General features: G+C 40.5%; 1 protein-coding gene across 2 annotated transcripts in view; it reads left to right on the top strand.

Annotated features, from left to right (window-relative positions):
* The window catches only part of DOCK8 (dedicator of cytokinesis 8), a 94086-nt gene that overhangs the window by 62983 nt on the left and 15028 nt on the right, over positions 1-16075 (top strand). The window contains exons 27-37 of one of the 2 annotated variants that reach the window (XM_075410549.1): positions 139-294; positions 3093-3232; positions 3820-3989; positions 5617-5762; positions 6473-6655; positions 7333-7468; positions 8065-8152; positions 10885-10981; positions 12252-12386; positions 14243-14395; positions 15488-15646. In XM_075410549.1, coding sequence (XP_075266664.1) covers positions 139-294; positions 3093-3232; positions 3820-3989; positions 5617-5762; positions 6473-6655; positions 7333-7468; positions 8065-8152; positions 10885-10981; positions 12252-12386; positions 14243-14395; positions 15488-15646 — 1563 coding nt within the window. Of the gene's footprint in view, positions 1-138; positions 295-3092; positions 3233-3819; positions 3990-5616; positions 5763-6472; positions 6656-7332; positions 7469-8064; positions 8153-10884; positions 10982-12251; positions 12387-14242; positions 14396-15487; positions 15692-16075 lie in introns of both variants that reach the window. The other variant, XM_075410548.1, reaches the window with a different exon arrangement.

Genomic DNA, 16075 nt, shown 5'->3' with positions numbered 1-16075 from the left:
TACAGGGAACCAGTGAGCATTTTAGTGTATGCTGGGCTATTCAGCTATTTCTGTTTCAGGAAGCAGGACATTTCACCACATGGTAATTTAAATAGTGCACACCCAACACGTGACACTTTTTTTGTTTGTTTTTTTTAGCTCTCAAACAAGCTGAATTCACTCTCCACCCTGATTTCCATGAGACTGGAGTTCCTCAGAATACTCTGCAGCCATGAGCATTACCTCAATCTGAACCTCTTCTTCCTGACCTCTGCGTCTGCTCCAGCATCCCCCTCCCCCTCCCTGTCCTCTCAGGTAGGCATCCATCAGATGGTATTGCATGAATGTCATGTGAAGCACACATGTAGAGAAAGACTTACATTGCTCTGTGTTGAAATACTTAGGTTAGAATTAGCCACTGCTGGATCAGAGAGAACAACTTCCCTCTTGAAAGAAAAGGGGCAGAAGAATAAAGACTAAGGGAGTACTACAACAAACCTGCATCTACACAAGTTAAAACTTAACATGACACAAATATGTGCCCAGCTAAACACATGTAGACAGAAAATGACTGTTAAGGTAGACCTACAAGGTCTAAAAAGACGATGGCTCTGAAGGCTAATTTACAGGCGCACCCATATTCCATACATGCACAACCACAAATATGTATTTCAGTATCTGTTTTGGAGAATTATGGCATGCAGCAATGCACAGCAAATTTTCTGTGCGTTTGCGTTCTAGATGAACTTCTTCATCTAGATGGATTCTTCATCTACAGTGGATGTAGATGCTACCGCTATGTAAGTTAGTGACTAAAACACTGCAATTTTCAGTATCCTGGAATCAACATTTTCTGTTGAGCCTTAGTATTGTTCAGAGCGGGGTTATCGTGCTTTCCTTTTCAAAGAGCAGCATTCTTCATTCTGTATTCCTCCCCACCGCAGTTCTACAGATGATGCTAGGGATTTGCCAATGACTTCACTGTGTTTTCTGCACAGTGTCTTCCCTTTTATTTGAACTTTGTGAGTTTTCTGTTTGGAAACACTCAAGTGTCCTGAGTAGACCTCTCCACACAATTTTTGTGAATGCCTCTCCTCATCACTTCTGATTTCTACCAGGATGTCATTCCCAGTACATGCATGTTTTTCCAGACTTGACCTGTACTGACACAGCTCTATACTTCCGGAACATTAGGACCTCTCATCCATCATCCTGGGCATGGAGTTCACAAACACATGCAATAAAGAAATTGTTGTCTGGCACACCATAACACTATTTTACCTGTCTTGGGCTCTTCTCCTCTACATTCTACTTAGGTGGTATCTTGCTTTTACCACAAGGCAGACCACCTAACAAAGGTTGGTAGCCTGCCTGTTTTCCACCTCAGTGGTCTTGCAGAGATCAGGACTGGGATGAAGTGGAATGTGCCATGCCCATAATTGCGATAGCCCTTGGATGCAGGGGAGTGGACCCAAAGCTAAGAATGGTGGAGAATACAAGAACAATCTGAATACTGGAGCAGTTCAAATTCACAGTTTCTTTTTCCAATGTCATTGCCAAAGAATTAGTTGGATGTTAAGATGTGCTGCATCTCATACCTTAAGGGTTCTGACAGGTCAATAAGAGTAAATAATGTTTTCTTGGAGTTTTTCCCTGTCTTAAAAGCAACACAGGAAGGTCTTAGAGTCAGGGTTTCCTAGCAGTTTTGCTTAATGCTAATCCTGGATGCCAGAAAACTAGAAATGGGACCCTTCTGCTTGTGGGGAAAAAAATAAGTCAGCATAGCTCTTGGAACTAGTTCTAGCAAGTCAGAGCTGGGCAGACACCAGTTTAATCATTGTTTCCTTCAAGCAACATCATCAACTCTTTTTCTCCTTTAAGAGTAACCTCTGAAATGCAACACATGCAATTTAGTAAGGCTTTTATGCCACTTGGATGATTTAATACAGTAGCTGACCACCCTTGCAGTAATTTTGATCTGTCTGCAGGAGTGCTGCCCAGCTAGAGTTAGAGTTTTCTGTAAGAAATGTGGCCTTGTGAATAAATCTTCTGGAATTCTTGGAGAGAAGCCAAATTCTCTTAACGGGGTGCTCTATGCTTTGACATTGTTCCACACAAACATAAGGTAGCCAATGCCTGTCTGCTTGAGGTTGAAATGGGGGTGGATTTAATGAAATGAATCCAAATATGGGGCTGCTCAGAGCTGTGAGTTTCATTTGACCTGATAGGCTGGAAGACAGCTGCCACGGTGTGGTATATTGCTACTTCATGTGTTTGTTTTCTGGGACTATTCCCAGGTTAATGACAGAAATATTGGGAGACAATATTGAAGAATATAAATTAAAAGCAAATTTTGGACTCATAAACCCCGGTAGCTGCACTGGGGAGTAGAGTTTAAGACTTGTGCTCACCTGATCAGGGGACAAAAACATTCCAGGTGACCTGTGGCACAGACCTATGATTGGAGAAGCTAAGTTCACAACACATATATAGCAGCAGCTTTACATTCCTGGCCTGGCTGTATATCAACCATAGCCATAAGTTACAGCAGCTTGAAGGCTGCTCTAAATTATGCCAGCTGCAGCAAGCTCAGCCAAGGATTTCCAGGGTAAAAGGAAACACTGTTGGTATGTCTTTTCTGACCTTACTTCCATGATAGACATGATGGAAGCTGAAGAAGCCACAGTGCAAAGCTTCTGACGCCAAGGTCCCTCTTAATGTAGGGGCAGCCTCTTGCTGTACAGTGCCTGATGGCTGCTCTGCAACAGTAAGAGCAGTATAAAGGGTTCTAAACATGGAAAAAATTCTGGCTTTGTGTCCTGTCCAAACTAATGAATACAGGGTAGGAATTTTACGTTTCAGAAACTGTCAAATTAGTTGTTTGTACAGAGTGGAAAGGATGAGATTCCGTCCTAGCAAGCAACTCATTTGAAACTAGATTCTTTTTCTTTCACACTCAGATGTTTTCCTCCAAAATGTCCAACGTTCTTTCAAAGTCTGTGCTTTTCCTCTGGTAGGGATTTTCTGTTGGCTGCATGAACTGTGACTACAACCACTTTAAGAAGCTTTGATTTCAGTGATGATTCTTTAATACTTCTAATATACTTCTGCAGAACTCTAGCTCCTGCTCTAGTTTCCAGGACCAGAAAATCGCTGGTATGTTTGACCTCTCAGCCGAATACCGTCAGCAGCACTTTCTGACCGGCTTACTTTTCACTGAATTAGCAGCGGCGCTGGATGCAGACAGTGAAGGGTGGGTATCCCAATTTGCAGATTTTACAGTGGGATCAAATCACACTATTACTCTTAGCAAGGTCGTAGTTCTATTCAAGGGTAGTCCTATTTCCCCCACTCTTTTCAGTGAGTCACTCTGTAACATAGCAATAATGCAGTTGTTTTAGTGTGTTGATCCCAGTGGATAAAAATGTACTATTTGTTGCAGTAGTGTTGGCTAAATACACAAATTGAGAACACAGCTTAAAATTTCGGTTGTTCTTCTCTCTAAAACACCTCTGCCTTTGTCTGAGCTTACAAGTTTAGCTAAACTTTGGCCAGAGTCTGGTGCTTTTCTTTAGGCACCTCTCTTCACTATATTGAATTTTTATGGGAGGTTTGAAAGACTTGGGTGCCCTTTGATTGTGGTGAAGTGTCTTGGAGATATAAGATAGCTGTCCTTTGCAGGGAACGTGAGTCTCTGCTCAGAATGGAAGAGATTTTTAAATGAATATCTCTGTATTAATTTGTTTCTTTCACCTCCACTCTCTTTCTTAAATCTTTGACTTATAAATAGTTTGTGCATGACCCATTAATGGAACTCATTGATGGTTTTTGTGTTAACAGGATTAGCAAGGTGCAAAGAAAAGCTGTCAGTGCTATCCTTAGCCTGTTGAGTTCCCATGACTTAGATCCACGTTGCTCAAAAAAAGAGATGAAGATTAAAATTGCAGCTCTCTACCTCCCTTTGGTTGGTATCATTTTGGATTCACTGCCGCAACTCCATGATTTTACAAGTAAGATCTTTTTCCCTTTGTATTTTTCAGCTTCTTAGAGTGACTTGGCTAAACGATCTGTCAAACATAAAAGAGATCACGCTAAGTGAAATTCCCCACAGTCTAGTAAGGTTGAGTATTTCTTTATTTAGAAGTAAACTGGATTTTAAAAACAGGATAAACTTCAGTGTCCTCGCTTCATGAGCAAATGATAGGCCAGAGACGTATCTGTAAGCACTCCTGCCTATCTCTTAGTGTAAGTATTATGATCCTGCAAATAAAGCCTGCAACAGCTGTGCGAAATACTGAGGTATAGGTGGGTTTAGCAGACAGAAGGGAGAAACAGTAGTGATACTGACATCATGTTACATCACAATTAAAGAAATTAGATTGCATTTTTTCTATATTTTTCTACTGCTCCTTAGTGCTATTATGATACCAAAATTAATCTTAGGCAAATGTAATCATCACACAGGAAATATATATTTTATCACCTGTTATAGCTATAAACTTTGCTCTACATTGTAAAGCCTTTTAAAACAACAGCATCTAAGCTGTTCATTTGCATTTTGTGACATGTGTCTTCATATGATACTGCTGAAAGTAGCTATTTCACACTTTTTTGTAAACTGGTAGATCTCTGCTACTTGGAAAACTACATTTCACTTCCATTAAAAAAAAAAAAACTATAAAGGAAAAAAAGGTATAATCTTTGAAGAATATACCTTTGTCATTGGTTCTGAAAACATTTTGCATTTAGATATCTGGACAAATAACTTAATACTATGAAAGTATTATTTAGCACTTTCAGTCTAATAGGATGAAAGCATTTGTTATACATTGGCTAATCATATCTCACTACATTCTTCTAATCTAAATGTTATCCTTATATACCAAAGATGAGAAGGTGGACGAAACCCAGGTGTACCAGTATGGCTAGGTTTTAGAGTGTCTTTCTCTTTGAATATCTGTCACAAGAGGCTGTTGACCTCGTTCTGAACACACTGGGACTGGCTGGTCACTCAGCTTCTCTGAAAAACAGAACTTTCAAAACACAAAATGGACACTCAGAATCAGAGGGATTTTTACAAAACTTGGGTGTAAATAACTTTATGTGTGGAAGGTGATGTCAAGAACTATCAGGGAATGGAAGCAGCTAGATGCCTGAAATTAAACTTCTTCTTAGCCAGCAGGTAATACTGGCTATCAGCTGTTAGCAGACTTACATACTTTGCTGAATATCACCAAACCCCTGTATGGCTTTTGCATTGATCCTCTTGCCTGAAATGGACTGGAACTGGATGGTTCCAAGTCCTGTGAAGTGCTGGCTTAGGTTTGAACTTCGGAGACAACCTCAAGTTTGCTACTGGCTTTGCTTTTAATTTAGCTTTTCTGAACACCTGGAGCTTAGTGAACACATCTCCTTTCCGTATATTTATTTGAACAATTTGACAGCCTTTGCAGATGGCTGCAATCTGTCTTTCTAATGCTGCACCTCTCTCATTGCTTGGTACATCAGCCAGACCAACAGTCTCGAGCATGGAAGTGCCAATTGCTTTGTTAGGTTACAGCGCAATGGAAGACTGTGACATGTGAGTGGCAACAACTGGATTGCTCCTAAAGCTCCAATGGGGTATTTCGAATCTAGTTTCAGATGTCCGCAGCGGAAAGGGACGCACAGGAAGCCCAGAAGAAGAGCAAGAGTCTGCAAGTGCTATCAATCAAAATGTGGCCCTTGCCATTGCAGGGAATCAGTTCAACCTCAGGAGCTCTGGAGTATCTCTGGTGTCCCTGGTATGTCCAGTGCTCTGCTAGTTTCCTTTCTTGTATCTGTCTTCCTGTTCGTTTTCCCCTTTTATCCTTTCTTGTCACTAGTAACTATAGCCATGAGAAACTGCGTTCTTGTTTCCTGCAGCCCCAACGAATGCCTCATATTCCTCCTGTCATCTCCTCATCCTCTCTTCTAGTCATTTAATTGCTCCCTTACCATAAGTAGTTCCACTTTTTCTCCCACATGCCTATTTCCATTTCCATACCCAGCCTAAGCCTAAGACTCATTTCCAGGTCAGCAAATGCCACTATGACTCCCTCTCAGCCTCCCAGTCGCAGTCTCACCTGAATCCCCAAGATCCGTCTTTTTCTCTCTCTCTTTCTTCATGGTCCGTTTTGTCTTCTATACAATTTGGCTGACACAACTGTGTGGCAAGAGGGGACCGAACAGTTATAGAATCTTTTTTTACATTATTCAAAGGCAATTAAAATACAGGCATCTAGCAAACAATGCTCTTGTGTCTCTTTCTTTCACAAGCATACAACTGATTTTGCCACTAATAACACACATATACATTCAAAAAATACAATCGGTATAACCTGCAAGAGGTTAAACTTACTGAACTCCAGTCCTGAGATTTGGTTTCAGTGAAATTGAAATAACAATGCTTCACATGAATGACCTCCCTCTTCTTTTTCTTCTTTCAACTGACATTTACTTTATCTGCTCCTAGCCCTACAGACAGAGTGCCACATTAGGTCCTGATACTACTCGCAACCTTTTGATCTGTTTTCTCTGGATCATGAAAAATGCTGATCAGAATCTAATACAGAAATGGATTGCAGACCTTCCATCTATGCAGTTGAACAGGATTTTAGACCTCCTCTTCATTTGTGTCTCATGCTTTGAGTACAAGGTAGGTGAAACATGGCCTGATTTTGTTGTCTTGTTTTGCTTTCTGATTTTTTTCCTTACCTTCCAGCTGTCTGGGGAAAATTTGTTATTGACAGTTGTTAAATTAGCTCTTGTCTAATCTGTGCTACAAATGGACAAATTAATTCAGACAAAATACCTGACACTAGACTTCGAGAGAAATGCTGCCAAACCTTTGAGGAAGTCCTATGAAGTCAGCTTAAATTGTTCTATTATCTTCTTTTTTGTGGGGATTTGAGGGCTATTTTTGTTGGGCAGTGTATTGGCAGCTCGTATAAGTACCGGAGTTGTTCTCCTGACAATACTCTACCCGTTTCAAAGTACGGTTGTGTTAGGTGACCCTTTAGTTAAGAGCTGGAACCAGACATCAGGATTCACCTCTCTGACAGGGTCAGTCTGAAATGGATCAAGTGACCTTCTCTCTGAACTGTAGTTTCTCTCTCTGTAGCAGTGAGCTACAAATTTATGTATATTACCAGTACATATACTGCCTCTTTCCTCATCTGCAACATTTAATTAGCCCTTATGTATTAGTCAATCATACTCATTGCTTTCTGCCCCCTCTACAGGTCTCCTGTTGTGTCTGGTTCTGGAGGTGTAATTTGGACTCATGTCCAAAGATGGAGGCATTGATGTTGCTTGCTTTGACTTTACTTTCAGGGCAAACAGAGCTCAGATAAAGTTAGCACCCAAGCACTCCAGAAGTCACGAGACGTTAAGGCCCGATTAGAGGAGGCTTTACTGAGAGGTGAAGGAGCCAGAGGAGAAATGATGAAGCGCTGCAGAATGCCAGCTGGTACTTCATATCCCTCTCCCCCCATGTCTTTTGAGAGGATCTCAAGAGGTTGTAGACATAAATGAGTTTGTTGGGTTTTATGTACGCTCCCCGTTTTCATCCTTACATTTTCCGCTCACAGTCCTTTGCCTTGTAGAGCTTTCTTGGTTTTGCTGTTGATAAAAATATCATTAGCTTTTAACTATCCAAGGTGTAGCTAAGACTGAGCTCTTCTCAGATGAAGAATATGAGGCCAACTAAGAAGTTTTAAGACATTTGGAGAAATTGTGTTAGTGTCTAGTCAGAAGCCAAGAAATGGTGTCAAAATGATACGAAAGGATAAACTGTTCATAGTGAAAAAAGGTTGTTTCGTTTGATAAATGAAATAATTTGTGGTTTTGTCTTTGAAGACATCTGTAAGCAAGCTAATGTTCTAAAAATCCTAGATTAAAAAAATGATGAGGTCCTGTCCTTTTACTAGTGCCCTGAGGCTGTGAAGTTGAATGGTTTTACTTCTGACAGACTGCTACAGACATGTATCACCTTCTTTTGGTGCGCTAGCAGACTTCAGGTGTCCCTTTTTGCTTTAATCTCACTGACATATGTTGCACTTTTAGGGAATGACAGATCAGTGGGCCTAAATGAAAACCTGCGCTGGAGAAAGGAGCAGACTCACTGGCGGCAGGCAAATGAGAGACAAGATAAGTAAGTCATTTAATAAATATGTATTGCTTTTATGAGAACCAATCTGTTTGGGTTTTTATGTTTTGTTCTTTCTGCTAGGATGTTTTATTACAAAATCAGCAGTTTCAGTCCTTTCCCTGTTCTGTCAAAGAGAAAGAAGTAGAAAATGTTTATGTAGCAGAAGTATCCAACTGTTGCTATGACACGATAAAGAGATCACAAATACTGGAATGAGAAGTTTAAACAGTTATCTACACATTTTCTCCTGATGATTAGCAGTGTGGTGAACACTGGTGATTGATACAAGTTTTATCAAATACTCCACAGAGGCTGGCTGCAACCTTTATTTTGGTGTTGCTATGGCTCCTCACTGTGTGCAGTACTGTGGTGTAAGTTTTGCCACGTTAGATCGGTTGAGCTGAGTTGGTCACGCTATGTTAAAATTGAGAAGAGCTATTAGCAGGAGTAGGGGAAGAGGATTCTGTAGTGAGTATTTTTCCTGTTGCAGGTTTTGAGTTATGACGTCTCAGTACATTTCACCTTACCAGCACTATATGGTAGTAGACAAGTCAATGTCTAGGTTTTTTGTCCTGTGCAGCCTGCTGTAGGTGACCCTGCTTCGGCAGAAGGGTTGGACTAGATGACCCACAGAGGTCCCTTCCAACCCCGAACATTCTGTGATTCTGTGATTATGGAAAACTGTATTTTCGCGAATGATTTGTGTTACTAACAGCATTTTTGTATGCTATGTGATAAGTTTCTGTAAGCATGGAACATGTTGCTTTTCCGTAAAGGAGATGTGGCACTTGTCTGGTTTGAATTTGACTGTCTAATTGGGCCATTGTGTTTCAGACAGAGACAGTGACCTCTCACCAGTCCAGCTGCTGTGATCTCCTGTGATACCCTTCAACATGTGTGAATTTGAATGGAGAACACTGGCTTGTGCTATGTGGCAACTACATTGTTGTAGCGTAGCACTCATCCATGATTATCACATACGTTTTTGAACACGAGATTGTTAATCTGGAATTTATCAAAACTTTGAAAAAAGAATCCTTCCACCTTCTGTGCTAGATTGGAAGAGGTGCAGATCCTGTGTGGATGTTCTTATTTTGCACTGAAAGTAGCTTACTTTCTCCCAGCCAGTTTCACTGAAATCAGATTAAAACAGTCCTCAAGCAGCAGCTCTACAATATCTCTTTACAGTAGTTCAGTTAAACCACTTAAAATAAAAGTTCTGGTTACATAAGTAAAACTTGGCATGCTGTCCGGGCCTTTCTGTTTTACCCAGCGTTCATCAGTGTGGTATGCGAGATCTTTGCTCTCATCCTTTGTGGATCCCTTTAATATATATGTTCCATAAGTAAGGTGTTTGCAGGTGGTACGTGGCAGAGCAGGTTTGCACGGTCCACTCAGCCTGCTTCTCCTTGAGTCCAGCATGTTTTGGGATTGTTGTTGCAGTTATAAGCAAAGTGTGGTGTCAGAGAGGACCCAGCCAGCATGGTTAGTGTGCAAGGCTGAGTGGTTGCTGGAAATGGTTCAAACAGCTATGCTGTTTGCTTAATTTGTTCAGTTCTTACTCATATTTAGTGATCCCTGGCTGGATTACAGCATCAGCCTTTTGGCAGACCCTTCTGTTCTTCATTGCTTTGAGTCATTGTAATTAATAACCATGTGACTGCCCTGACTGCGTTTCCTAGCCCTCTCCAGAATTATCTGGTTGTGCCCAAAAGGATGGCTCTTTACTTTTCTGGTTTTTGTTTTGGGTAAGACTCTACTGGACAGAAAAGGTAAGTGAATGCAGAAAAAAACCCACAGATTTTGCAGTCACTAAGAAGTGTGATTGTGTTGCTCCAGCCACAGAAATGCAGCTTAGGAACTTTGGCCCAAGTCAGACAGCTCTAATCTCAAGCTCTAGAGAGCAGCTTCTGGCCATGCAACAGCCCTTTTGTGAAGGAAAAGAAAGTTTAGAAAAAAGAACAAAGGCTCCTCTGTGTGTTTCTGGCATAGAAGGGATCTTTGAAAATACACTTTTGTTAGGAGCTGCACCTGTGCTTAGAGCATTCAGCTGCGGAGGAACTGTGTTCCAGAGCTCATCCTGAAGTCTCAACTAAGAGGGTATCATGCATTGCCTTTTCACCCCCTTCTGTCTTTTATATAGATGTTTCGGTCCCATCTTAAATGGCCTGGGGCACTGCTGTGTTGACCCCACTGTTGGACCTGCTTTCTTATCTTGTCAACAGTCTCAAGAATCAATGTTTTAAACTGCTTGCATTAAACACTGCTGCTAAAACATTGAAGCAATTTCCTGCTTGCCAAAGCCTGCTATTTTTACTTTTTTTCTGGAAGTGTTAGATCATTTTTTTTTTTATTTATTCCATTTTGTGTTTTGTTGTCCTGCTGTAGGCAATGCATTCAGAATTACTGCGTAGCTTATTGAAGAGTTGAACATGATATCAAGGGCATAGTAGCCATTGCACAGATTGTTATTAAGGATGCAGAAGCGTCTGTTTGAACTATCCAAAGGCCCACTTTTCAGGTGTCCCCTTTGGGACTTCTGCCCTACGACATCAGCTCTCCTCATTTGACTTTGTAGTTCTTAAGAAAAATGTCTGAAAACTATTTTTGCTGTTTGCTCTTATAGGATCATTCAGAATGCTGGTATCATTTGTATTTTGACTTTTTTTAAACAGCAGGCCATCTAACTCTTGGGGTACTCTCTGCATGGTTTAAGTAGAACTCCTTTTTTGCAGGACAAAAGCTGAGCTAGATCAAGAAGCTCTCATCAGTGGAAACCTGGCTACTGAAGCTAACCTGATTATTCTTGATATGCAAGAGAACATCATCCAGGTGGGAAATCGCAGAGCTGTCTTGGTACCAATCCCTGTTCCCTCAGAAGCCAGTAGAAACAAGATTCATTTCTCCTCTTGTTTCTTAGGAAGTACAAAATATTTTAATTAAAGATCTGCTGTAAACTTGTATAGTCTTGAAAGGAAAAAAAAAAAGATAAATTGATCCAAAGATGAAATTGCTGCCTGCCTTACACTGTTGCCACAAGCCCCTTCTACTGTAGGGCATTGCACCATTGTGAAAGAAAAGGAAAACTACCACTTTGTTTTCAGGAGATGTTGTTGAAAGCTTTTTCCACTGTCTTATATGATCTTGGAGTTTGGAGAGAATAAGGGAAGAAAAAACTTCATTTATGCTAGAAAGGTGTCTGAAGATGTTAGTAATTTGGAACTGGACTGCTGGGTAGCCTTTGATCGTGCTTGTATGTATCATCCTGTGAGATAAAAGGATTTAACCTTGACTCCAACCGAATGTTCAGTGAAAGTATCTTTCACCTGCATGAAGTCCTTCTGAAAAGAGATATCCCCCCCTTAGAGCAATGTAATGTCCAGAACTTACTTAACTCCTAGGAGTTAGATGCAGTAAAATTTGACAGGTCCTTTGACAGCAGTAGAATCATCATAGATGACTGTTTAAACATGGTCTCCTGGTTAATGAGAGACACTCTACATTCATGGGTATGAGAATACTACTGTTGGAGCAACATGCATATTCATAGACAGCGAGAAGAAAATTGATTCTTGAAAACCTGTTAGTACAAAAGCATTTAGCTACGAGCCTCTTGTAGTACTGGGCGTGATTTTTGCATGACGCCACTCATAGCACCTTGTCTCCCCACTACTTGGGTTGTGGGTTTGATCAGAGCATACCAGTATGCCTATTTAGCTTATATGCCCAGGAAATCAGAGCATGAGGAGGCAAGGGGAAGGGTGGTGCTTGGCCACCACAGGATCACTTCCTGATCCAAAGTACATGGAAGATTGGACAGCAGGTGGACAGAGTCACTGCAGAAGCTGACTGAGCTTAAAAATGCATTGGAGGGTCTGCAGATATTGCGAAATGTTTGGGACATTTTCCCCTCTGTCTTCCTGATTACCACAAAAGTGTTTTGAAATTCCTCTGAAGCAGGTGTTAACAAATGAAAAAAACTGCAATCTGTGAACTCCTGAATGCGTCTCACGGGTAAGAGAGCTGAACTTCAGTTCCTGTGTGCTGGTTCGTTGCTGAATTACCTCATGCAGTTATTATTGTTTTTCTCCTCCATGTGTAGGCAAGCTTTGCGGCGGAGTGCAGAGACAATCTTTTGGGAGGAGTTTTGAAGGTCCTGGTAAATTCTCTTGGCTGTGATCAGAGCACCACTTACCTAACTCATTGCTTTGCTACACTCAGAGCACTCATTGCTAAGGTATACTCTTGACATATTTCTTTTTCCGTGCTTCAAATAAAGTTGTTAGAGCAGCATTTCTAGAGCAGAGCCGTGTGCATTCACTTACCACTTTTCCTTTGACATTCGTTAAATATGTTTTGCACATGTAAATACAAATGCCTGTCTATAGGGATGTTAAAGGGCTTCTACAGCTGTTGTAAAGTTATTTCATTGACCACACAAGATGGAATAACAGAATCTGAATAATCTTGTGGTTTTAGCTGTCTGCTTTAAATATAGAAGATTTACTAAGAAAAAGGTAAGAAATTCCACCCACTGTATTTCAAATACATTCCAATTTTAATTAGGAATCTGAATGCCAGGGATTGCACAGATTCCATAAAGTTGAATTTAAATTATTATATCATTAGGACTAGTTTCCGGCCAGTTGGGCAGCAGCAAAAGCAAAGCTAACTCATCAGAGATGAGGGGCGTCATTCTACGTTTCTACTTCTAAGATAGTTTCCAAGATTCTAAGTAGATTCTAAGACGTTGACAAATTTCATCTTTGTTCTGCCTGAAAACTAAGCCAAAGCCTAAGCTGTCTTTCATTTCGGTGTCACCAATCAAAAAAAAAATTTCAAAATGTGTATGAGCACAGAATTTGACCCAATATTTTTATAATGCAGGTCATAGTGGGTTAGATGCTTCATAAGGACTCTTTAAAATCTGTTAAAGATTTATTGTCCTACAAAAAAAGAGCAATTCCACAGAGGAGAAATCCATTAAATGGTTTTTTTTTCCCCTGAACTATTCTAAAATGCAAATAACAAACAGGATACTCCGGTCCAATTAATGCATGTCTGCTGTTAAATGCAGATTGGCTGACAAAGCCTAATTACAGGGTAGATATCTGAGTAGTTATGAAACTCATAATTATGTTTTTATTGCACTTTATCTTTGAAAGCTAACTTCCAATTACAATAATGAATTTTGTGAAGCAATAGTTATTCTCATTGAAATAGAACTTCTAGTTAAGCTGACTCACTTCTGTATTTATGAAGCAATCATTCCAATTATTTCTATTACACTGTCGGTATATAGATGTTATTTTACAAATAAAAATGATAGAACTCTGTGCCAGGAGGCTTATAGCATAAATTAGACATAAAACAGTGAGATAATGGAGTGAAGAAAGGTTGAGAACTGGGAAATGGGCCTGCAAATGAGAAATAATAGCCTGTGTTCTGCTCACACACCTTTATCAGTCCTATGTATGTACACATGGTACGGGTGCATCTGTGCTGTCTATGGTGAGAGTTTCTTAGGACAGACGTCCTGCCCCCTGGGTTTATTGTCTGCTAGGTGCATTGTGGAGACACCGTAAAGGAGGGTCTGGCATGAAAGCTGGGAAATGGAAGTTTTGTGGCATGCCATAGGAGGAAGAACATGCTAGAGGGCTGGGGAAGGGTAGGGCGTTGATGCAAAAAGCTAGTAATTGTTCCCTATGCTGAAAGAAGTGTTTGCATCTTTAACCAACAATTATATATTCTGAAAATAGAAACTTTCCATGCTTCTAAAAATTTTGCAATATTTTATGTTTTCAAAAGCTCCTGGAGCCATGGGACTCTGAGAAATTTTTTTACTCTCTCTCTTTCTACTGCTTTTTTCTAAACACAAAGACTATTTTCAAACCCTTCTCTTCTGTAGAATAGCTTAAAAATGGAACCTATAATGTCACAGGAATCAGAAGTCCAAATAAAAAAATGTATAAAATGTAGCTTTTTGTAAACTTTAGTCTTTGTCTGGATCCTCTGATTCTTGTGCACTAAGCTAATGATGTTTTAGTGGCCAGAAATGAGAGTAATGAATGTTTTCTTCTCTATCGCCCTTAGTTTGGAGATTTCCTGTTTGAAGAGGAGGTTGAACAGTGTGCTGACCTGTGTCAAAGAGTTCTCCATCACTGCAGCAGCAGCATAGATATCACACGTACTCAAGCCTGTGCCACTCTTTATCTCCTCATGAGATACAGCTTCAGCTCTACCAGTGTAAGATTCTGAGAACAGCAGTATGTTTTGTGCCACCTTTTTTTGTGATCAGTTGAAACTGAAACTGAAGTTGTGATAGCAAATGGAACACATCTGCATCTTAATAGTCATACGTATGCTGTTTCGCCCGTTTGAGCCAGAAGAAGCTCTAGATATGTAGGGGGAAAGTAGTTTTAATTATGGTTCATTATTTTGTTTAGGAAAATGTGACTTTTTCTGCAACATCTGTAAATGCCTCTTCAAACGGAACAGCATTAGGCTTCTGATAGCAAGGGCTATAGAATGCATAAGCAATGCTGTTCATTTTGTCACTTTTTTTTTCGCTCCTGTATCAGAACTACTTAAACTTAGAATAGTTCTATTATAATGCAATTACAACCTCAGTAGAACTACCATATGCTTGCATAAATAGGAATTTTTCACTGGCCTCTTGGTCTCAGGACTAGGCTCTGATTTTTACCACACATATGGAGCAAAGTTCGTACGCTATGCATATAGGTTCTCAATATCTTAGCACGAAAGGACATGCATTAGCATTTTGGATAGCGTCTGATCTTGCATGGCATTTTCTTCCCTGGTTGTTACTTTAAAAGCCTTGAATATGTAAAACGTATTGACTTTCCAAGAAGAAAATGTGCCTCTGAGACACCGTAATCAGCAAGGCATAATGCATCACCAGGTGAAGCCCTCAGAGGCCTTTTCCTTCCCAGTCTTGTTTCCAGAATGTTTTCCCAGTCCTGCTTCCTCTTCTTCTCCTCTGTGGGTGGCCTAATCTACACACCCACTGGTCTGTGCAGAGGGGCAAAGAGGTGCTTCTGACTTCCCCTCGTCTCAAGCAAGCATATGTATTCCATGGTACATTCTTGCCCCAAAGTACAGACATGTCAGAAGTAGAGAACTTTGGCTCAACCAGATAAAACAGGACTCGCTTTCATGCACCAGAGGCCACTTGTGTGAGCGGTGAGTTTGATGTGCTCAGTGTGGGCAGGAGAAAGCGGGTTTGGTTGATACAGTAGGCGGAGATCTGTGAACTGGTATGCATGGTGCAGTGCAGCCATCATTCTCCCATGTTTTTGTTTTTTCTTCTGAAAGAATTTTGCAAGAGTGAAGATGCAGGTGACTATGTCACTAGCCTCTCTGGTTGGAAAATCACCTGAGTTTAATGAGGAATTCCTTCGACGATCCTTACGAACCATCCTAGCCTATGCAGAGGAAGACGCGGATATGCAGGCAACTCCATTTCCCGTGCAGGTCAAATCTTTTATGACATCTGTGGCTTTTATCAGGAGCTTTCACGTAAGAATGCTTTTGGAGCAAGTCCTAGATCTTGGTCTTTCCAAGCAATGAAAATAAGGATACAAGCTCTTTGCATGAGTTTATTTCTAACACAGCAATAAGCGGGGAAGAAGTGGAGGACATAATTCCATAGACTAAACTCTTAAGAAGTTCCACTGAAATCACATTACAGGAGAATCATCTCTTAGCTTTGTGTACAACCTTCTTTTAGACCCCAGCAGGAACTGTACCCTGTAAGAGTTTCCCCAAGATGGAATTTGATTAATTAGGTTTTCAGACAAGTGGCATCATAGAAACTTCTCTCCCTTTTTCAGTTCATAAGGCAGCAGCAGCAAAAATGAAAAAAAATTCAGACAACTGTCGGATGCTTTGCTAAAATTCTTA

This window comes from Opisthocomus hoazin, chromosome Z (genome assembly GCF_030867145.1).
Source record: "Opisthocomus hoazin isolate bOpiHoa1 chromosome Z, bOpiHoa1.hap1, whole genome shotgun sequence".
Lineage (NCBI taxonomy): Eukaryota > Metazoa > Chordata > Aves > Opisthocomiformes > Opisthocomidae > Opisthocomus > Opisthocomus hoazin.
Note: the sequence above shows the minus strand (reverse complement) of the source record. Positions and strands in the feature narration are given on the sequence as shown.